The 21,534-nt window shown below is 50.8% G+C and overlaps 1 protein-coding gene across 2 annotated transcripts; it reads left to right on the plus strand.

The window, feature by feature from the left end:
- The first annotated feature begins 1,407 nt into the window (after positions 1 to 1,407).
- On the plus strand, positions 1,408 to 21,173 carry LOC122701650 (integrin alpha-X-like). 2 transcript variants are annotated; one of them, XM_043914820.1, is made up of 30 exons: positions 1,408 to 1,535; positions 2,158 to 2,260; positions 2,760 to 2,863; positions 3,149 to 3,219; positions 3,371 to 3,485; positions 5,790 to 5,920; positions 6,043 to 6,188; positions 6,411 to 6,561; positions 6,867 to 7,017; positions 7,459 to 7,532; positions 7,692 to 7,821; positions 7,947 to 8,089; positions 8,250 to 8,390; positions 8,483 to 8,692; positions 10,910 to 11,040; positions 11,149 to 11,306; positions 11,436 to 11,590; positions 12,325 to 12,456; positions 12,546 to 12,619; positions 12,831 to 12,978; positions 15,478 to 15,594; positions 15,684 to 15,763; positions 15,855 to 15,938; positions 17,284 to 17,362; positions 17,472 to 17,579; positions 17,914 to 17,997; positions 18,203 to 18,316; positions 18,467 to 18,568; positions 18,841 to 18,951; positions 19,704 to 21,173. In XM_043914820.1, the coding sequence occupies exons 1-30, from the start codon at positions 1,475 to 1,477 to the stop codon at positions 19,800 to 19,802; spliced, it is 3,507 nt and encodes a 1,168-aa protein (XP_043770755.1). In that variant the 5' UTR covers positions 1,408 to 1,474; the 3' UTR covers positions 19,803 to 21,173. The 2 variants fall into 2 exon arrangements, with proteins under 2 accessions (XP_043770755.1, XP_043770756.1); XM_043914821.1 differs by having other exon boundaries at positions 7,459 to 7,516; positions 7,682 to 7,821.
- The last annotated feature ends 361 nt before the right edge of the window (positions 21,174 to 21,534 follow it).

The following is a 21,534-nucleotide window of genomic DNA, read 5'->3' on the forward strand; positions in this document are numbered from 1 at the left end:
TAACCCAAACTTGCCCTTGCCCAAGTTTGCTTTCTACATCTGAGACTCTATTTCTGTTTTGCAATTAAGTTCCTTTGTACCATTTTTTTTTAGATTCCACATAAGACTGATAGCACATGATATTGTTTTTCTCTGTTTGACTTATTTCATTCAGTCTGACAATCTCTAGGTCCATTCATTTTGCTGCAAATGATATTATTTCATTCTTTTTTATAAACCCGAACTCTGAGAATACCATATTTTGTTCCCTTAACACAGAAGTTGGCTGCACCCACCACCCCTCCCCACTCCTATCCTGCAGCTCAGGGACTGTCATCAGTGTCCAAGCCTTAGGGACTGGTCAGCCTTCAGGTTGTCCCCATGGCCACCAGCTCACCCAGAAGCCCCCACCACCTCTCTCCTGACCAGCCCATCTTCAACCAGCTCCCAAGGAACCCATGTCCCACACAGCCCCTTTTTCTAGTTTTCTAAAGCTCAGATTTGAAGATCTCAGTCTTTGTAATTTGCTTCTATGCCTCCCTCTGTCCTCAAGATAAAACTGACAGGCCTTAAGGGGGATTTCCAGGCCTCAGCCCTGCTTTCACTTCCCCCCACTCCCCAACTGACCACATCTTTTGCCACTTCCCACCTCCCACTCTCTGGTTTCTACCACTGACATCCTAAGAAGCCCTCTTATCTCGTGTCTCTTCTACATTTGGTCACTGCTCCTGAAACATGCTCCCCTCGGGTCAGTTGCTTGCAAGACTCAGATCAAATGTCACCTCTTCCAGGAAGTTTTCCTGAAACTTCACACCCTTCCAATCTGAGTATGATACCCTGTGACCAATGCGTATCTTCTCCTCTCATAGCAATGTCTTGCTGTTTAAATGTTTGCCTTCTCCACGGACACCAAAGCTGGAGCCTTGTGGTTTGTGTTTTCCCAATCTGCTGAGAGATGGCTTGCACAATCAGCCTCAAATTAGATTTGTTGAATACGTGATAAACAAATGATGAACAAACACCCACTCTGCCTTCCTCCTAGGATCCAGAGGCTTGACTCCTGGGCCCAGAGGTTTCCAGGTCCAAAGTGGAGGATTCTTCCCAGAGCCTCTCTTAGGGGTCTGAAGACACCCTGGCATCTACCTTTTCCCATCCCCTGGTTCATTGACATTTCAAGGTCAAGGGGAAACTTTCTTCTATACAATAATGGAACATGGGAGAGGTGGTGTGGGGCAAGAGATTTGCACCCACTCCAGCCTAGATTGCAGAGACGAGAGAAGTGAATCATATCATCTCTGCTTAGAAAGACTCCTGGTCACAGTGTGTGTGGGCTGCCTGCCCCTTTCTCTGCTTATTTCAGTTGTATTCTCCACCCCCCACCTCTGAGTCATGCTGACGACTTCCCTCCCTGCGTCTGGCCTCCTGAGCCTCTCTCTGCTCACTGGCTTCCTTGGCATCTTGGTCCAACTCTTCTCTTTGGGGCTCAAGTGCTCTGATGCCCACGTCTGACCTTCTTGTCATGACCGGGACCCAGGTTTTTCTCTTCCTGTTGATGGGTAGGTAAGCCAAGGGTCACGATGGGCAGGAGAGGATGGGGGTCCAGCTAGGGAGAGAGCCAAGAATGCACTTTTCTTTTTTTTTTTTTTTTAAGAATGCACTTTTCGAACTCAGACTTTAGGGGAGGGATCTGGAGTGATAGCAGGTTGAGGATCTGGGGTTTGTGGAGGTGGAGAGGATACTGAATCAATTTTAGGGGTGTTTAAGAGAAAATGCTGGAAAAGAGGCCAGTGGCCTGGACAATGCAGAGGTGTCTCAAGTAGGCAGAACAAGTCAATCGTGTACTTTGTCCGATGCATCTGTTTGGCCCCAAGTCTTCCTGAATTCGCCTTCATGGGGAGCCCTGAGGGAGATATGGGGAAAGAGTTCTATTTGGGCATTGCTCTGTGGAAATGGAGAACTGAAACTTGCTAGCAGACTAGCGGAGGAACAGCTATCTCTGGACCATCTGAAGGAGACAAACAGGGCTGAGAGAGGCCCGAGTCTGGGGGTTCAGAAGCCCAGGAGATGCTGGGGCATTATGCCTGGAGGGGATAGTGGGGGGATGTAGCCTGGGGGCCAGGAAGATGGAGAAGGTGGGAGACCCTTCCTCAAAGCTTGTGTCCTCATCTTCCTTCCCAGCCCCGGTGTCCTCTTTCTGCTTCAACTTGGACACGGAGCAACCGACAGCCTTCCGTGTGGACAGCCCTGGGTTTGGACACAGTGTGGTCCAGTATGCCAAATGGTGAGGACAGTGTGGTGTCTTTGGCTTTCATCAACTCCTTCCCTGCACAGGGTTGGTCTCTCCCCACATCCCTCCCTTTATTCACAAACTCTCCTCTGTCTACCATGGCAATTCCCCCTCAGGCTATGAAGAGCCGGACTGAAGAAGGGCCATCTTGCATGTCAATGACCACAGCTAACTTCATTTTTTTATTGAGTGATCGCTAAGTGCCAGGCACCTTTGGACGGGCACTGACTTCATCCTCACAGCAACCATATGATGTAGGAAGCCACCACTCAACAAATGTTTACTGAGCATCTATTACTATATGTCTCAGGAGCCAGACATATACTGGAGAATGAAAGAAACAAAAATCTGTCTCCGGTGGAATTTAAATTGTTATCAATCTCCACTTTACAGATGAGGAAATGGAGGCTTAGAGAGGGAAAGCAAACTGGCCAAGTGGCAGTCTGGCTCCAGCATCCATGATCTTAGCTGCCGTGTTCTCTTCTCCCCCCAGGCTGGTGGTTGGAGCCCCCCAGGAAGTAAAGGCTGCCAATCAAACAGGCGGCCTCTACCGGTGCGACTACAGCATGCGCAGCTGTGAGGCCATCCCCCTGCAGGGTGAGTGGCTGCCCACGCTCACCCAGGTTCAGGCTCCCGTGCTCTGTGGGTCTGTGGGGAACACAGGAGACTCACTCCCTGGCTTCAGCTCTGTCTGCAGACCCTGAGCCTCAGACAGGCCTCCTGACCCTCCCATAGTCCCCCTCCCATCCCACCCCTGCGCCCCCATAGCTCCATCAAGACCTGAAAGCTCCCTTCACCTGTCAGACCGCCCCATCTCCCAGAGTTGAGGTGTCCCCGCCTCCTCTGACCTGAAGGTAACCGCGCACACATCTGTGCTCTCAGTGCCCCCAGAGGCTGTGAACATGTCCCTGGGCCTGTCCATGGCGGCCACCACCAACCCCTTTCAGCTGCTGGTGAGTTGCCCTGGGTCACGGGAGCGTCCTGAGAGAACGCGTGGGGACCTGGGGCTCTGGTGCTGGGGGTCTCATGGAGGGTGGAGGTGCTGGGACCGGAGGGTGCGATGGTAGCAGGGACAACCCTTCCCACCAAGCCCCCTGTCCCCAGGCCTGTGGCCCCACCGTGCACCACGCATGCCGGGAGAACATGCACTTGACCGGGATCTGCTTTCTGCTGGCCTCCCCGTTCCGGCAGGTCCAGAGGATCCCGGCGGCCCTGCAGGGTGAGTGTTTGGGGTCACTGAGTCCTTTGAGGAACCTACACACATCTGACAGGGGCTTGCCGTGGGGCCAGGAACACTCTTACCAGAGTGGATAAACCAGAGGGATCCAGAAAAAAAAAAAATTTCGCTGGAGGGCACAGTGATTCCAAACATGCCTGGAGAGGTCACCACCTGCTTTTACACCTGCCTCATCACTGTCCCAGTGCAGGGTCTTTCTAGGACCTTTCTCTCTCTGAGCTTTGATGCCCTTGTCCGTTTGACGGGAATAATAGCACACCCGACACTGTGAATAACATAGATGGTCCACGGCCAGGGTTTAGCACAGCGCCTCAGTGGCGAGGCCTCAGTTTATGCTAGCTGCTACAATTTTTAGAGTGAAGGACATTTATTTTCACCCATTGTACCCTGTGGTATATAACCAATTGATTTGTGCAGCAGGCTGGGAAAAGGTGATGAGGATACAGGCAATCTGAGCAGTGTGCATGTATGTGTGTGTGTGTGTGTGTATATGTGTGTGTACATGTATGTGTATGAGAGTGATGTATATATATTTATGTATGTTTGTGTATGTTGTGCGTATGTATGTGTTTGTATGTGTGTATGTGTATGTAATGCATGTATGTAGGTATTGTGTGTGTTGTGTGTATGTTTATTCATCTCTCTGTGTGTATGTGTACATGTGTGATGTTTACATGTATTTGTGTGTTTGTATGTGTGTATGTATGTATATGAGTGTGATGTATGTGTATATGTATTTGGGCATGTTGTATGTATGTTTGCATGTGTGTTTGTTGTGTGTATGAGTGTGATGTATGTATATATGTATTTGTGCATGTTGTGTATGTTTGTCGGAGAAGGCAATGGCACCCCACTCCAGTACTCTTGCCTGGAAAATCCCATGGAAGGAGGAGCCTGGTAGGCTGTGGTCCATGGGGTCTAAGAGTCGGACACGGCTGAGAGACTTCACTTTCACTTTTCACTTTCATGCACTGGAGAAGGAAATGGCAACCCACTCCAGTGTTCTTGCCTGGAGAATTCCGGGGATGGGGGACCCTCATGGGCTGCCGCCTATGGGGCCACACAGAGTCGGACACAACTGAAGCGACTTAGCAGCAGCAGCAGCAGTGTATGTTTGTGTATGTTGATATGTATGTGCATGAGTGTGTATGTGTATATATGTATTTGTGTATGTTGTATGTATGTGTGTGTTATGTGTATGTTTGTGTATGTGTGGTATATGTGTTATGTATACATGTGTGTGTGAGTACAGGTTGAGGACCCGGCTTCCCCTGTGCTGATGGGGATGGGGGATGAGGAGGTGAAACAGTAAGCTTCTCAGACCCCACCTGGGGCAGACCAAGGCCCCTTCCTGGTTTCACATTCACACCCAGGCCCTTGGGGAGACTGACATCCGGGGCCTTGACTGGGGTGCCCCTCTCAGCACCTCCTAGGCCCCTGGGCTTCCACCAGGACACCCCTCTTTCTGCTGGGAAGCCTCAGGGGCAGATAGGGGAAGCTAGGGGCTAGACAGGAATCTCCATCAGAGAGCCAAATCAAGCTGGACTTCCCCTTCTTTTTTTAAAAAAATTATTGATTTAGTATTTATGTTATTTTTGTCTGTCCTGGGTCTTCATTGCTGCTCAAGAACTTTCTCTAGTTGTGGGGGGTGGGGGAGAGGCGGCGGCGGGGAGGGTGGGGGCGTGGCGGGGTGGGGCGGAGAGTTGTGCTACTTTTCGTAGTGTATAGGCTTCTCGGATCACGGGCTCTAGGATGCACCGGCTTCAGTAAGTGCGGTGTGCAGGCTTAGTTGCCCCACAGCATGTGGAATCTTCCAGGACCAGGGATCTAACCGTGTCTCTTGTATTGGCAGGCAGATTCTTAACCACTGGTCCACCAGGGAAGTCCCCGAGCTGTCTCTTCTGAGGATGGATTTTGTTTAAATATTTAACAAAAGTAGTTTGGTGCTGACCCCGAGCCAGGGGCTGGAGCCGTGTCCTTTTATTGCTGGACAGTGGGGACGGTGGGAGAGAAGGTGGAGAAAGGCCAGGGGGCGGGACACGGACACTCGCGGTAGAAGGAGGAACCCCAGCCTGTCACCATCTGGACGGGATGAATTGTCACTTTTTAATCAACCAAGTGTGAGCAGCTGAATCACAGATGTCTTTAGAGACTTTGGGAGAGCGAAGGACCCTGTTCTAGGCAGGAGTCAGGGCAGCTCCTGGGAGGGAAACTCCTCGTCTTGTGGCCAGGAGACCCGGGCTTTGTGAGTGTCTCTCTGGGGACTGGTGCCATCTCCTTCCCCAGAGTGCCCAAAGCAGGATCAGGACATCGTCTTTCTGATCGACGGCTCAGGCAGCATCTCCTCCTGGGATTTTAACAAAATGTTGAACTTCGTGAAGGCCATGATGAGCCAGTTCCAGCGTCCCAGCTCCCAGGTGGGCTCTCAAGGGAGCGAAGGCCGGGGTGTAGCCCCGCCCCGTCCCGGGGGTGGCTTGTGGGAGGAGCCTCGAGGTGGCGTTGCCTCGGCCTGACCCCCAACGCTGCTTGGTTCTCTCAGTTCTCCCTGGTGCAGTTCTCCACCAAGACCACGCAACACTTCACTTTCAAAGACTTCGCTACCAGCTCAGACCCACTAAGCCTCCTGAATTCCGTCCGGCAGATGCGAGGGTGGACGTTCACGGCCTCAGCCATCCGATTGGTCACGTGAGTCCTGACTCTTCCCAGGTCCTCCCCCCAAAGCATCTGAGTCTTCCTTCAGGGCCCCATCTGTCTCGGTGAGGAAGGGAGAGGTGGGCACTGAGATTCAGTCTGTGGTGTCCTGACCAAGTCAGGGGCCTCCAGAGGATCCCCTCGTTCTCACAAAGGCATTAGGGGCCAAGCGGCGGCTCTGTTCACTGGCCTCTGGACCCTCATCTTCTCCGACAGAGATCGACTGTTCAGTGCCGCATACGGGGCCCGAAAAGATGCCTCCAAAATCCTCATCGTCATCACCGATGGGGAGAAAACAGAAAAACTGGATTACAAGGATGTCATTCCCCAAGCTGAGGCCGCCGGCATCATCCGATATGCAATTGGGGTAGGATGGGGGGATGCCCTTACTCTACCTCCTCCCCTCAAGTCCTCTTAAGGCACCTTCCCTTTCAAGGACAGAAGCCCCCAGCTCTCTTAGCTTCGTCTACCTTCAGGATGAAAACTTTGTCCCAGCCTGGGGGACCCTCATCCTTTTCCTCAAACTCCTCCATGCTGTCTGAGCCTCATTTTTCTTGCCTGTTCGCTGGCTGTAATTATATTAACCTTGCAGGGTTACTGGAGGAGCCCAGCATCCAGCAGGCATGTTATAGTTCGGATTATTTTCACTGAGTTGGTCTTTGCTGGGGACAGGTGGGATCAGCATTTCGATACACAAATACCTTGCAAGAATTAATCGACATTGCCTCCACACCCTCTAAAGAGCATGTATTTCAAGTGGAGAACTTCGATGCTTTGCGAGACATTCAGAAACAACTGAAAGAGAAGATTTTTGCCATTGAGGGTAAGTCACAGATGGAACTACTCGCTTCAGAAGCCCTCACCTATAAATCCTTTTTCTTCTAAAACCTGGACTCCTTTGTCATGGGCCAGTTCTTGCCTTTGGGTATTTAGTCTCCTACATGAGATCTTCTTGGGCTTCCTCAGTGGCTCAGTGGTAAAGAATCTGCCTGCAATGCAGAAGCCACAGAAGACGTGGGTTTGATCCCTGGTCGAGAAGATCCCCTGGAGGAGGGCATGGCAACCCGCTCCACTATTCTTGTCTGGAGAATCCCATGCACAGAGGAGCCTGGCGGGCTACAGTCCATGGGACATAGCGTCAGACATGGCTGAAGCAATCTAGCACATAGCACACGCATGAGATCCTCTTAAAGCTGAGATTCTCCTTGAACCTGGCAAAGCTTGTCTTTCCCCCATAGAACCTAGGTGTCATACCTTTCCCCAGGTACGCAGACAATAAGCAGTAGTTCCTTCGAATTGGAGATGTCTCAGGAGGGCTTCAGTGCTGTGTTCATGCCTGTGAGTGGGGCCCCTTTCAGCCCATTGATGCAGGGTTAGGCAGAGACGGAGGAGGGAAGGCGAGAGTGGGTATCTGATGAGTGGGCGGAGTCAGCGGCAGGCATTTCTTCCGAATAGGCTGTCTTCCCACCTGCTCACCCTGGAATCCTTTCCTTCCAGGATGGGCCAGTTCTGGGGGCTGTGGGGAGCTTCAGCTGGTCTGGAGGTGCCTTCTTGTACCCCCAAAATAAGAACCCCACCTTCATCAACATGTCCCAGGAGCACGTGGACATGAGGGACTCTTACCTGGGTGAGACAAGGCTGCGGCTGTGGGCTGGGCAGGAGATGGGCTGCCTGGGAAGGACAGGGGCCCGGGGATGGGGGATGAGGGGACAGGGCTGGGGAAGCCTCGGTGCTGAGCCCTGGCACCTTCAGGTTACTCCACAGAGCTGGCCCTTTGGAAGGGGCAACAGAACCTGATCCTGGGGGCCCCCCGCCATCAGCACACCGGGAAGGTGGTCCTCTTCACCCAGGAGTCCAGGCAATGGAGGCCGAAGGCTGAAGTCACAGGGAGCCAGGTTGAGTGTGGAGGGGGTCTCCAGGGGCAGAGGAGGAGGAGAGGAAGGGGGTGCAGTGCCTATGGGGGAGGTGTTGGTGTCTGGGGAGAGGTGGGACTTGACCCAGGGGTCATGCCCCTGGCAGAGGGCAGACAGGCTGACTCCAGACTCTGCCCTCCAGATCGGCTCCTACTTCGGGGCCTCCCTCTGCTCCGTGGATGTGAATGGAGATAGTAGCTCTGATCTGGTCCTCATCGGGGCTCCCCATTTCTACGAGCAGACCCAGGGGGGCCAGGTGTCTGTGTGCCCCTTTCCCCAGGGGGTGAGTAATGATGAGAGCCGGGCTGGGTGGGGTCTGGCTGTGGGATGGAGGGGTCGCCTGGGGTGGGACCTGACACTACTTTTGTTCTGCAGAGAGCTAAGTGGCAGTGTGATGCTGTCCTGCGAGGGGAGCCCGGCCACCCCTGGAGCCGCTTTGGGGCAGCCCTGACAGCGCTGGGGGATGTGAATGGGGACAGGCTGGCGGATGTGGCCATTGGGGCCCCGGGAGAGCAGGAGAACCAGGGTGCTGTCTACCTGTTCCACGGAACCTCAGAACTGGGCATCAGCCCCTCCCACAGCCAGGTGAGGCTTGATCACAGTCCCTGTTGCCACAAAACCTCCTCCTGGCACCTTCCTGTCTTTGACACTGCCACCTGGAAGATTCTTCTTTCCCTCATCTTGCCTCTTTTGCCTAGAACTGGGTACCTAGTAGGCATCAAGCAAAATCTGTGGAGCTTCGGAAATGGAAACATTGGTAATTCTTTAATTTGTATAGGCGGATTCTTGGTGGCTCAGATAGTAAAGAATCTTCCTGCAATGCAAGAGACCTGGGTTTGATCCCTGGGTCAGGAAGATCCCCTGGAGAAGGGAAAGGCAACCCACTCCAGTACTCTTGCCTGGAGAATTCCATGGACAGAGGAGCCTGGTGGGCTACAGTCCACTGGGTCACAAAGAGTTGGACATGACTGAGTGACTAACATTACTTTGTATGGTGACTTGATACTTTCTCCACCCAAGTCTTTTCATCCCCTGGCAGTTTTACCCCGTACATTGGCCAGGCATTAGCAAAGACATTTTAAAGATGAAATCTGGGGCTTGGAGAAGAGAAGTGCCTTGACCTGTCCAAGGTTTATAGTGGATCAAGAGTCGTGGTGAGGGAGGTTCCAACCTCTTGTCTCTGACCGGGTGCTCCACCTCTATCTGGCTCGCTTTGCCAATCGGTTTAGTTCTGGGAGCCTCAGTCTGCCTGTCCACCTACCCCTTCATCTCCCTGGATGTCATGACTTTATTGTCTCCTGCCATCAGTAATCCTGCCAGATACCCATAGGCAGGAGCCCTTCACTGGGTGGGGCAGGCTGAGAAGGGAGGGAAAAAGTTAAGGAAGTCTCAATTAAAAAAATAAGCAAAAGATCTGAAAAGACTTTTCTTCAAAGGCGATATACAAAGGACCAATTCGCATGTAAGATGTTCAGCATCATTAGTTATCAGTCATCAGGAAGTCAAAACCACAATGAGACATTACTTCACACCTACTAGGATGGCTGGAATCAGAAAGACAGATGATAACAAGTGTTGATGAGGATGTGAAAGTTTGTGGCATACTCAACCACTATAAGTGGGAATGTAGAATGATGCAGCTACTTTGGAAAACAGCTCTTCGAAAGGTTAAACTAGAGTTACTGGGTGACCCGGAAGTTCCACCCAAGAGAATTAGAAATATGTCCATACACAGAAAAGTTACACATGACTGTTTATATTAGTGTTATATGTAACAACCAAAAGGGGGAAATAATCAAAATGCCCATCCACTGATGAACAAATAAAGAAAATGTGGTATACCCACACAGTGGCATAGTATTCAGCCCTGAAAAGAATGAAAAACTGCCATGTGCTACAATATGGGTGAACCCTGAAAACATTCTGCTTAGTGAAAGAAGCTAGATCCATCCAAGGACCACATACTGTGTGATTCTGTTTACATGACATGTCCAGAATAGGTAAATCCACAAAGTCAGAAAGTGGATTATTGATTGTCAGGGGCAAGGGGTAGAGGAGAATGAGGGACGTGGGGGTGACCGCTAAGGGACCCTTCTAGCCCTGATACTCATCATGGTAAGTTACTGAGTAGTGACCATATGCCAGGTGCTGTTCTAAGAACCCCATGAATTAGCTCATTTAGTGCTCTGAGGTGTTACCATCCCAGATGAGGAATGAGGAAATTGAGGTAGAGAAAGACTGACTCCTGGCTTAAGATCTCATGGCTCATAAGTGAAGGAGCCAGAATAGGAACCTGAGATGAACTAGCCAAGTGAATGAATTAAAGTCAGGTCACCAAGCCAGTCTTTCTAGCTCCACTTCTTCATTTATGTCCTAGAAATCTTTTGTCTCTAGTCACTATTTCTCTACTCCCATTTCCTCTTTTTAGGTACTTCTTGGAGTTGTCTTTTTTTTTTTTTTTTTACAGCTCAACCCTTCATTCTGTCTCCCTCATCCCCTCTTCCCTGTCCCTCTTGTTGCTTCTGTTCAACTTATTTTTCTCACCCTCAACCTGACTTGGGTTTCCCTGGTGGCTCAGTGGTGAAGAACTCAGCTGCTAATTCAGGAGAGGCGGGCTGGATCCCTGGGTCAGGAAGATCCCCTGGAGAAGGAAATGGCAACCCATTCCACTCTTCTTGCCTGGGAAATCCCATGGACAGAGGAGCCGGGTGGGCTGTAGCCCATGGGGTCGCAAAAGAGTCAGACACGACTGAGTGACTAAACAATAACAACAACCTGATTTGCCGCTCCCTCTCCGGCCAGCGGATCACAGGCGCCCAGCTCTCCCCCAGCCTCCAGTATTTCGGGCAGTCGCTGAGCGGGGGTCAGGACCTCACCCAGGATGGACTGGCAGACTTGGCCGTGGGGGCCCAGGGGCACGCGTTGCTGCTCAGGTGAGAACACATACCCCTTGGGTAGTCCCAGGCCTGCGAGGACACCAGCCTCCCTGGTTGTCCTCCCGGAACCAAGGGCTTGTCCTCAGCTCAGTGTTCTGCCCACAGGACCAGACCTGTGCTCAGGATGGGGGTGAACATTCACATCACACCCGCAGAGATCACCAGGTCTGTGTATGAGTGTCAGCAGCTGGGGACCTTTCCCCATGATCTGGGCGAGGCCACTGTCTGCCTCCATGTTTCCCAAAGTCCCAAGAACCAGCTGGGTGAGTCGTTTGCCCCCTGACCCAGGATGCCTTGACCCTGGGGAGGCCCAGGGCTCCTGTCTCCTCCCTTGCCCACCTGGGGAGTTCCTCCTTCTCTCAGCCTTTTCCATCCCCCACTTTCCCCTACAGTTAACCTCCAAAGCATTGTGACCTTTGACCTAACCCTTGACCCTGGCCGCCTGAGCCCTCGTGCCATCTTCCAAGAGACGAAGACTCGGAATCTGGCCCGTGTTCGAGAGCTGGGGCTGAAGCAGCACTGCGAGGCTGTGAGGTTGCTCCTTCCGGTGAGGGGGGTGGCCTCAGGGTCCTGGGGAGGGAGGCAACTCTGAGACTGGTAGGGGGTGGTGGCTGGGCAGGGACTCAGGGATGTGTTCTGGTCCTCGCCTTGGCTCCACCCCCAAGGGCAGGTGGAAAGCAGGAGGGGCTTAACACAGGTTAGCTGAATGACTGAGGGAGTAAAGGATGGATGAGGTTGGCTGCATCAGCCAGAGGCGACTCGGCTGGATTTCAGGTAGAAGCCTATGGCTGCTTCGGAGAGCCATGGGGCACTGGGCTGGGATTCTTTTATCCAGCCACTCCTCTGAGATAGGTCCTGTCCTCGACACCAGGGAGCCAGCAGTGAACAAAATGATCGTGACCAGGGGGAGCTATGGGGAAAGATCAGAAGCGAATCAAATTCCTAGATAATAGATGTCAATAATATTTGTAGATAATAGATAATAGTGATGAAAGAGAGATGAAGCTGGAGAGAGAACAGAGCAGGTTCCAGCAGGCTATGGGGAACAGTCTGGGAAGACCCTGGGTAGAGTGAGGGAGCCCAAGGGAGGCTGGGGGAAGGCTGCTCAAGATGAAGGACAGACAACCACAGTAGCGATTCCACATGCAGATCCTAGCAATGAGCGTTTACGAGGGGCTGTGGGTTGGTACCATTGTTACTCCATTTTATGAATGAGGAGATGGGACCCAGCTGGTGGCTGCAAGGATGCATTTCTTGCTTCCTCCTGTATCCATCCCCCAGGACTGTGTGGAGGACTCGGTGACCCCCATCATATTGCGTCTCAACTTCTCCCTGGTGGGCAAGCCCATCTCTAGCCTAAGAAACCTCCAGCCTATGCTGGCAGTGGACGCCCAGAGATACTTCACGACCTCTGTGAGTCCTGGGGTTGGCCTTTTCCAGAGGGGTTGGAGGGGGTGGACTGTAGATCTTGAGGGAAAACCCTGCTTTGCCTTCCCTCTCAGCTCCCCTTTGAGAAGAATTGTGGTGCGGATCATGTCTGCCAGGATGACCTCAGCATCTCCTTTGGGGTCTCAGAGTGAGCGTCCAGCCCCTTAGACCTATCCTGGTTCCCCAGGACCCCTCCTGGAACCCAGGGCTCCTGTCTCTGGCTCTTCCTAACGTCTCTACCCATGGCTCTGGACCCAGACACACTGTCCCTGTCTCTCCCCCGACTTCCCCACTCTGCATTTCATCCCGACCCCATTTTCAGCCTCGGTCATAGACTCATCTTCTCTCCTCTGCCCCAGTGCTAGCTTGAAGACCCTGATCGTGGGGAGTAACCTGGAGCTGAACTTGAAAGTGAGAGTGTGGAATGATGGCGAGGACTCCTATGGAACCTCAGTCACCTTCTTCTACCCTCCAGGGCTGTCTTACCAACGTGTGACCGGGGGCCAGGTACTGTCCCCTCTGGGGAAGGAAAGGCTGATGGCAGGGGGCCAGCAGAGACTCCTGTGTTGGGTTCAGTGCTCAGGCAGGTCTTCCACTCTTTAGCATTCTTGAAAGCCAAGAGGCTGGACTGATCATGGTTAGATGGATGTGGTTGTGTTTGCTGCAGTGTGCCTCAGCTCATTTTGTGTTCAGCTCTGAGCTTGGCATTTTGAGAATGATAGTCAGGAATGAGTTCCCAGGAAGATGCTAGTGTGAGGAGTGCAGGGACACTGCCTTCTATTTCTTTGTATTCCACATTGTATCACTGTTTCTCTTTTGAAGGAGAACATATCTCAGCCTTCAAATATTTTAAAACATTGTTTCAGGGAATTCCCTGGTGAATCTAGGGTGAAAACCCTAGAAAGCAGGGTTTTCACTGCAATGGTCCAAGTTCAATCCCTGGTTGGGAAATGGAACTAAGATCTCAAAAGCCTTGTGACTCAGAAAATAAAATAGAAAAGAAAAAAGTAAATAAAATACTGTCCTGTGAAAGAATGAGTTGGATTTATTGATTACTCTAGATCAGAGCTTGGCATACTTTATCCATAAAGGGCTAGAGAGTAGATATTTCAGTTTTGTGGACCACACATTGTCTCCATATTTGCTGATGTAAAGTGAAAGCAGCCATTGACAATATGTGTATGAATGAGCATGGCTGTGTTTCAATAAAACTTTATTTATACAAATTGGTGCTGGGCTGCCATATGGCAATCCGTGTTCTAGAAGACAGAACCTGGACCACAGGGAGTCAAAGAGAGAATTTTAACGAACATTTTATCATGAAAAATTGTGTTAAACATTTACAAAAGAAGAGTGGTTCAACAAACCTCCTCCTAAATTATCTCCCAGATTCAACAATCATCAGCATTTTGCTACATTGTTTCATCTGATTTTACCCTCTCTTGGTTTAAATATTTTAAAACCAATCCCAGACACCCTGTCATCATACATCTTCCTGTTTCACTGCTCTGGATAGTAGAACTGTCTTACATGACCCCATAGCCATGATCGCACCCAATGAAATAAATGATTTCTTGGTATTTAGACCATAATCAATTTCCTTAATTGTCTCAAATATATCCTTTTAAGTGGTTTATTTGAACCAGCATTTAAACTAGGTCCACATTTTATGTTTGGTTGTTCTCCCATGTGTCTCTTAAGCCAGTCTTCCCAAAGGAAGCTTATTTTGATCAATGAAGATCAAATACATGATCAATGTATTTCTAGGAATGTCTGTCTATGAGTTTGTCTAGGAATGACAAGCTCCAGCTTCCTTCTGAGGGTGAACACCCTATCATTGGAGGTACTTCTAGACACACCAACTAGATGCCACCTGTGGACCTTTTATGGATACGGCTTTTATTTACTTTTTGAAAAGATTTATTTATTTGGCTACACTGGGTCTTATTTTTGGCATGTGGGAACTCTTAGTTGACGCATGGGAAGTCTCAGTAGTGGCATATGGGATCTACTTCCTTGACCAGGGATTGAATCCAGGCCCTCTGTGTTGGGAATGTAGAGTCACAATCACTGGACCACCAGGGAAGTACCAGATATTGCTTCTAAAAACGAGCCATAACTTTCACATTTTTGGATACAATTTAGAATGACTTAACATGGATATCAGCTGATCTTAAGGAATTATTGTTAATTTTGTTCAGTCTTGTGCTTATGTTAAAAAATACCCTTATCTGTTGTTTATATACACTGAAGTCTTCCCAGATCGAAAGTATGTGATATTAGGCCTGTGCTTTAAATAATTCAGGGGAGAAAAAGCAGAAAACAGGTGAACAAAACAAGAGTAGAAAAATGTTGGTAATTTAATCTGAGTGATGGGGATATGGGATGGACTTACCTTGTCTTTCCACTTTTGAGTAGATTTGAAATTTTCATAATACAAATCTTTTAAAAAGAACTGTGAATTTAAAAGAGGAGAAATGCTATTACTAATAAATCTGGGATTTCTACCTTAAGAGGAAGTTTGACCAGATAGTGTTTAAGGATTTAAAAAAATTTTTTAAGTCACACCAATTTCTTTATTTATTTTTGACTGTGCTGAGTCTTTGTTGCTGTGGGAGGGCTTTTCTCTTGTGGTGGTGATCGGGGGCTACTCTCTAGTTGAGGTGCTTGGGCTTCTCATTGCAGTAGCGTCTCTTGTTGTGGAGCATGGGATCTAGGGCCCCAGGGCCTCAGTAGGTGTGGCTCCTGGGCTCGGGAGCACAGACTCAGTATTACATGGACTTAGTTGCCCCGAGGCATATGAAATCTTCCAGGACCAGGGATCAAACCCGTGTCCCCTGCATTGCAAGGCAGATTCTCAACCACTGGACCGCCAGGGAAGCCCAAAAATTTAAAACAAAACAAAACATAACCTTAAGGTAAATTGCAGGTAGCTGTCACTTCTGTAGAGTTTTGTCGGGACACTAACACGTTCTCACCTGCCTGGGTTCATCCGTGCTTCCCCAGAACCATCTGCAGTCTCGTTCCCTGCGTCTGACCTGTGACAGCGCCCCTGCTGGGACCCAGGGCACCCGAAGCACCCGCTGTAGCATCAACCACTTCATCTTCCGTGAGGGCGCCCAGGTCCGCCTTGCTTCTGCCCGCACCTCCTCCCCGGCCCCCACACGGTCCCCCTCCTCGGTGACCGCCTCCCATTTCTGCCTCCTCCCCAGATCACCTTCACGGTCAGCTTTCACGTCGCCCCCACGGCCACCCTGGGAGACAAGCTGCTTCTTGCCGCCAATGTGAGCAGGTGAGCTGGGCCAGGCCCAGGGCAGCGCCCCCTCCCTCTCAGTCTCCTCCCCTGGGGAGCTTGCCAGCTAGGATCCTCCTCTTTTTTCCAGTGAGAATAACAGCCCCAAGACAAGCAAGACTGCCTTCCAGCTGGAGCTGCCCGTGAAGTATGCCGTCTACACCGTGATCAGCAGGTGCCACACCATGACCTCCAAGGGGTCCTCGCCCATCACTCTATGGGGCAGGAGGAATTCGCTCTTTCTATAGGAGCTGAACCTCTGCCAAGTTTAAGTTTGTTTGTTTGGGTTTTTTTGTTTTGTTTTGTTTTGTTTTGACCATGCTGGGTCTTCATTGCGGTGCTCAGGCTTTCTGTAGTTGCAGCTCACAGGCTTAGTGGCCCCATGACATGTGGGATCTTAGTTCCTTGGTCCCCTGCATTGGAAGGTGGATTCTTATCCACCAGACCACCAGGGAAGCCCCTCAAATTTAAGTTTTATTGCTACCCTTTCAATCAGTAGATGACACTGCTGGCAGCACTTACTAATCAACTGAGTGCTTTTGGTGGCTATTGATAATAATAATTATGATATTATTATCATTATAGGCCACATTTAATAGAGGCCCCAGGACAAGCTGGGGTGTTTTGGAGGGGCCCTTCTTAGAGAAAGATGACACTTCAGAGTAGGAGTGGGGGTTCGAATTTCTGTGGTGCAGGTGAAGGGCAGGTATGCAAGGAGTGGAGTGGGGGCAGGGGAGGGGGCAGGGAAGTGAGAACAGCCCCCCTGGTGAGGGGCCAGGCTGGGGACCGAGAGCAGCCTCAAGGTGTGGTTACACTGATACCCAGCGGAGAGTCTGTGTTGCCCCCCCCCCCACCTCCGAACCCCAGGCCCAGAAAAGCCGAGGAGGGAATTCTCTGGTGGTCCTGTGGCTAAGACTCTGAGGTTTCATTGCCAAGGCTGCAGGTTTGATCCCGGGTCAAGGACCTAAGAGCTCACAAGCAGAAAGGAAGAAAGAGAGAGGGAGAGGGAGGGAGGAAGAAAGGAAGGAAGGAAGAAAGAAAGAAAAACTGAGGAAACAGGAGAGAAGGGCCCCAGGGCAGACCCCAGGGAGCCAGAAGGGGTGGGTCCAGTAGATGTTCGTCAGCAGTGTCAGCCTGAGTCTCCCTACACCTTCGTCATGTCCCACCTGCCCATCTGGCCTCCTCCAGTCCACAAAGGCCCGGAAGGGGGACCCGGGCACGAGAGGGCAGGCCCTGGCCCCCTCCCCCCGGGTCAGACAGAGCTCTCAGCAGTTCCTGTGACTCCAGCCCCTTGCCTGGCTGCCCCGGCGGTCTCCTGTCTGGACAGTCTCTACAGGAAGCCTGCACCCAGCCTGCAGCCCAGCCCGGCTCCCTGAACCCTCCCATTACCCTAAGTCAGCCACTCACTCCCGACCAGCCCAGGGGCCCTCTGACCACCCGTCCTGTCACACTCTCACCCCGAGTCTCCTCAGGAGGCCCTAACGGGACGTCTCCTCCGCCCCTGCCTCCTCTCCCCGCAGCCACGAACAATCCACCAAGTACCTCAACTTCTCGGCCTCACAGGAGGAGGGCAGCAGGGCGGCCCAGCACAGATACCAGGCACGTGTGGTGACTTGGGAACATGGCCCGGGGCGGGGGGCCCAGGAGCCAGAGATCCGGGAGGGCGGGGGGCTCGGCGTGACCTTGGCCCTCACGGTCCTCCGTGCAGGTGAACAACCTGGGGCAGAGGGACCTGCCTGTCAGTATCCACATCTCAGTGCCCGCGGAGCTGAACCAGATAGCCGTGTGGAAGGACATAGTGGTCCTCAACCCCCAGGTACTCACAGGACTCTATGGGTCCGCCATTAATGCCTTCTCCCTGGACTCCCTGTGGTTTCTTGGTTATTCTTTAGTGACTCAGTGGTGTCCAACTCTTTTGCGACCCCATAGACTGTAGCCCACCAGGCTCCCCTGTCCACGGGATTTTCCAGGCAAGAATACTGGAGTGGGTGGCCATTTCCTCCTCCAGGAAATCCTTCCCGACCCAGGGATCGAATCTGCATCTCCCTCATTGGCGGGCAGATCCTTTACCACTGAGCCACCAGGCAAGCCCTGCCTGGCCTCCTCGGTCTTTGTGAGTCGCATGCTTTCTCCCTGTGCCTTTTTCCTAGAACCCCTCCATTCAGTGCTCTTCAGAGAGAACAGCGCCCACAGAGTCTGACTTCCTGACCCACTTGACGAAGAAGCCTGTCCTGGTGAGAGGGCCCTGGGTGGTCCCCCACTGGAAGCCACACTTCAGAGGGATTTGATTCAGGAATGTGTATTATATCAGATGGATGTCTGCTGAAGAGCCTGCTTGAGCTCCCGATGTGGCAGCTCCTCTCAAATCAGACAGTTGAACGCTGCCTTCTACCTTCAAAGCCACCTTTCCCTGGCCTGACGCCACTTCTGTGTCTCCAGGACTGCTCCATCGCTGACTGCCTGAGGTTCCGCTGTGACATCCCCTCCTTCGGCATCCAGGAGGAACTTGACTTCATCCTGAAGGGCAACCTCAGCTTCCGCTGGGTCAGCCAGGTGTGTAGTTCTAAGAGCAGAGTCCCTTCCCAGACTCAGGTGGAGTCTGATGTGTCTGTGCCTACCTCAAGCCAAGGCGTTTATCTACTCCCGAGCCCTCCTGCCCGTCCAACCAGAGCTAGTTCCCAGCTCTCCCCTTCTCTTTTGCAGACACAGCAGAAGAAGGTGCTGGTTGTGAGCGTGGCTGAAATCACCTTCAACAGACTCGTGTATTCTCAGCTTCCAGGACAGGAGACATTTTTGAGAGCTCAGGTAGTGACCATGTGGCAGGCAGTGGCTGGGCTGGTCAGACAGTTCCTGATGCTAAATCCGTGATGCTGAATGGGGGGCTTGCAAGCCTAGAGAGAGGCAGGATGGATGGAGAGGCCCAGGCAGGACAATTGTTCCTAAGCCCATGAGTCCTTCTGTATCCCACCCCTTGGAGCAGAGCCTGATGAAGGAGGGGAGGGAGTTCAAGGGGACCTGGGAGGAGTCTGGGACAGCAGGAGTCCTGAGCCTTTCTGATGGGGTCATCTCCACTCCAGACGGAGCTGGTGCTGGAGAAGTATGAGGTCTACAACCCCATCCCCCTCATGGTGGGTAGCTCTGTGGGAGGACTGCTGCTCCTGGCCCTCATCACAGCTTTACTGTATAAGGTGAGTGTTTTTATCCCACTCCAGACACCACCAGCATTTGATCCCACTCTTTCAATGGTGTAAGAAAGAGCTCACCGTCAAGTCAAGCCCACATTCTTCCTAAAGAGATCCCTTCCCACCTGTGACATCTGTTGTTGTTTAGTCTCTTAAGTCGTATTTGACTCTTTGGTGACCCCACAGACTGCATCCCACCAGGTTCCTCTGTCCACGGGATTTTCCAGGCAAGAATACTGGAGTGGGTTGCCATTTCTTTATCCCAGGGGATCTTCCCAACCCAGGGATCGAACCCATGTCTCCTGCATTGCTAGTAGATTCTTTCCTGCTGAGCCATCAGGGAAGCCACCTGTGACATCACCTGTCCCCAGTGGACTCCATGTCTTTCTGTCTGATTCTCAAGCCCCCTCTAATCTGTCTCCATTTCTTTTCCACTCTTCTTCATCTCCTTACATGTTTCCCTGGAAGGCAAATTAGAGCGTGAAAGCCCTGGATTTGATGTTGATGCCACCACTGATTCTTTCCTTGGCCGTTGGCATGTGGTTGGTCCATGATGGATCTTGGTTTCTCTTTCTGAAGGTGGTTCTACCCAACTCACAGAACTGTGGCAGAGTCTAAATGACACTGTTTATTTAAAGTTCCTAGTATAGTGCTGGAACATAGGGTTCCAGAAATGGTGATCACGGATCCTCTCCATCATCTCTTTTCTTCTCGTCCACTGGACTTCCTGATTTTTTTTTCTCCTTCCTCCCTAACAGGTTGGTTTCTTCAAACGTCAGTACAAGGAAATGATGGAAGGAGCAAACAATCAGACTGTCCCAGAAAATGAGACAGGAGACCCCCAAGTTGCCCAATAAGATACTACATCCTATTGTCCTATTGTCTCATCTGAAAGGTTCCCTGGCCTTCTCACTTTTGCCCGATAAGAAACTACCTCCTGTTCTCCTTTGGACCTGCTCTCCCCTGAGAGATTCCCTAGCCTTGTTACTCTCACCCCAGTCAGGCCTGATGGGGAAGAAGTATTCCAAGCGAGGGGAGCTGGGATCAGCTGCTTTCTGTCTTTGGGAGGATGCAGTGTGTTTGCACAAATCACCTTGCCTGGGAGGAGGCATTGATCTTGTCAGGGCTCCAACTGGAAATCCCAGGACAGGATCCCTGCTGTGCCCCCGAGGACCTGACTTGGTATTTCTACCTAGAAATCCATGGACAAGAGCCTCAGGCTCCAGTCTCTGTCCCTCCACTAACCACCGATGATCTTCCTAAAATACAGTACTAAACCTGGCAAACATCCTCATCCATCCTCAGTGGTTCCCCCTTACTCGCAGTATAACTTCTGAACCCCGCAGCTTGTGAAGCAGTACACAGATGTGTCTTACAAACCCTGGGATGTATTGAAGATGACATTGTTTGCATATGGTTGGTGACTGGAGAGCACTTTGACGTCCTCTCTCGGGCACCTGCTGCCCCCAAATAAGGTCATTCTTATTATAATGCCACCTATCTCAGCATAACAGTCAATATGGTGCCTGGTGCTGAGCTGGGAGTCAACACACAGCAGGCCATTCACTGTCGGGACAGATCCTACTGCTGCCTCCAATAAGGGGCTCGGGCCACATGGATGTTTTAATTAGAAAAACAGAAGGGGAGGCAGTTGACCATGTGATATGAGGGGAAGCGATTCCTTCAACTCCACCCCAAATTATCACCCCATCCACCATAAGGTCCCAAACCCTTTTGAATTTGGAAGTTTGGGGATCTCCAGAAGGACCCATTATGATGAAATTCATTAAGCTGGGCCCCAATTTAGATCTTCTAAGAATTGGTGTTTAGAGTGTTGTTTTTCAAAATGTGCTCCACAAACATCCAAAGGTTTCCTAAATGCTGTTTTAGAGGGGGAAAAAAAGACAAGAAACAATTTTAAACCCATGCATCTCACACATTTGATCCCAGTGACTTTCACAGAAATCCTGCCATATCCTTATAATTGTGCTCCTAAAGCTTGTCTCTGGGCTCCACGGATGGTAGTTTAACATTCTGGCAATGGTGCTATTTTCATATAATTTTCCTGTGTGTGTTATTGTTTCCCTTCATTATAAGTGCAATTTCCATGGTTTCTATTATGTTGTATTATATCCCCAAATCACAAAAATGGATCGATGGCTCAAAAAATATTCATCGAGGGATAAGTATTGTGATTAAAAAATAAAAGAGAATTGCTGCAACTAGAACAATGTCATCAAAATCAGTACTGAGCAAGATTGCACTTCACATTACTATAGACATGTATGAATGCTGGGTTGAGTGATTGTGAGCTGAAAAATTAAAATGTGTCTAGGAAATATACCATCTGAAAATTGGATTTTATTGGATCAGGTATCTATTTGTTCCTAGGTTGTTGTCCACTATGAAACTTTGTCCAGTCATGCCATAATTTTTAAAGGATTTTTTTTAAGCAACCAATAATTAGTTTTATGTATTTACTAATTTTATTTTTTGCCTGAGTGGCATGTGGGATCTTAGTTCCATGACCAGGGATCGAACCTGCATCCCTTGAATTGGAAGCTCCGAGTCTTGACTACTGGACAGCCA

The sequence above is a fragment of the Cervus elaphus genome, chromosome 10, assembly GCF_910594005.1.
Source record: "Cervus elaphus chromosome 10, mCerEla1.1, whole genome shotgun sequence".
Lineage (NCBI taxonomy): Eukaryota > Metazoa > Chordata > Mammalia > Artiodactyla > Cervidae > Cervus > Cervus elaphus.

Coding starts and splice junctions, on each gene's coding strand:
- LOC122701650 (XM_043914820.1), top strand. CDS start 1,475: ATGCCCACGTCTGACCTTCTTGTCATGACCGGGACCCAGGTTTTTCTC. Junction 7,822..7,946: donor CATGAGGGACTCTTACCTGG/GTGAGACAAGGC, acceptor TGGCACCTTCAG/GTTACTCCACAGAGCTGGCC. Junction 12,457..12,545: donor AGAGATACTTCACGACCTCT/GTGAGTCCTGGG, acceptor CTTCCCTCTCAG/CTCCCCTTTGAGAAGAATTG.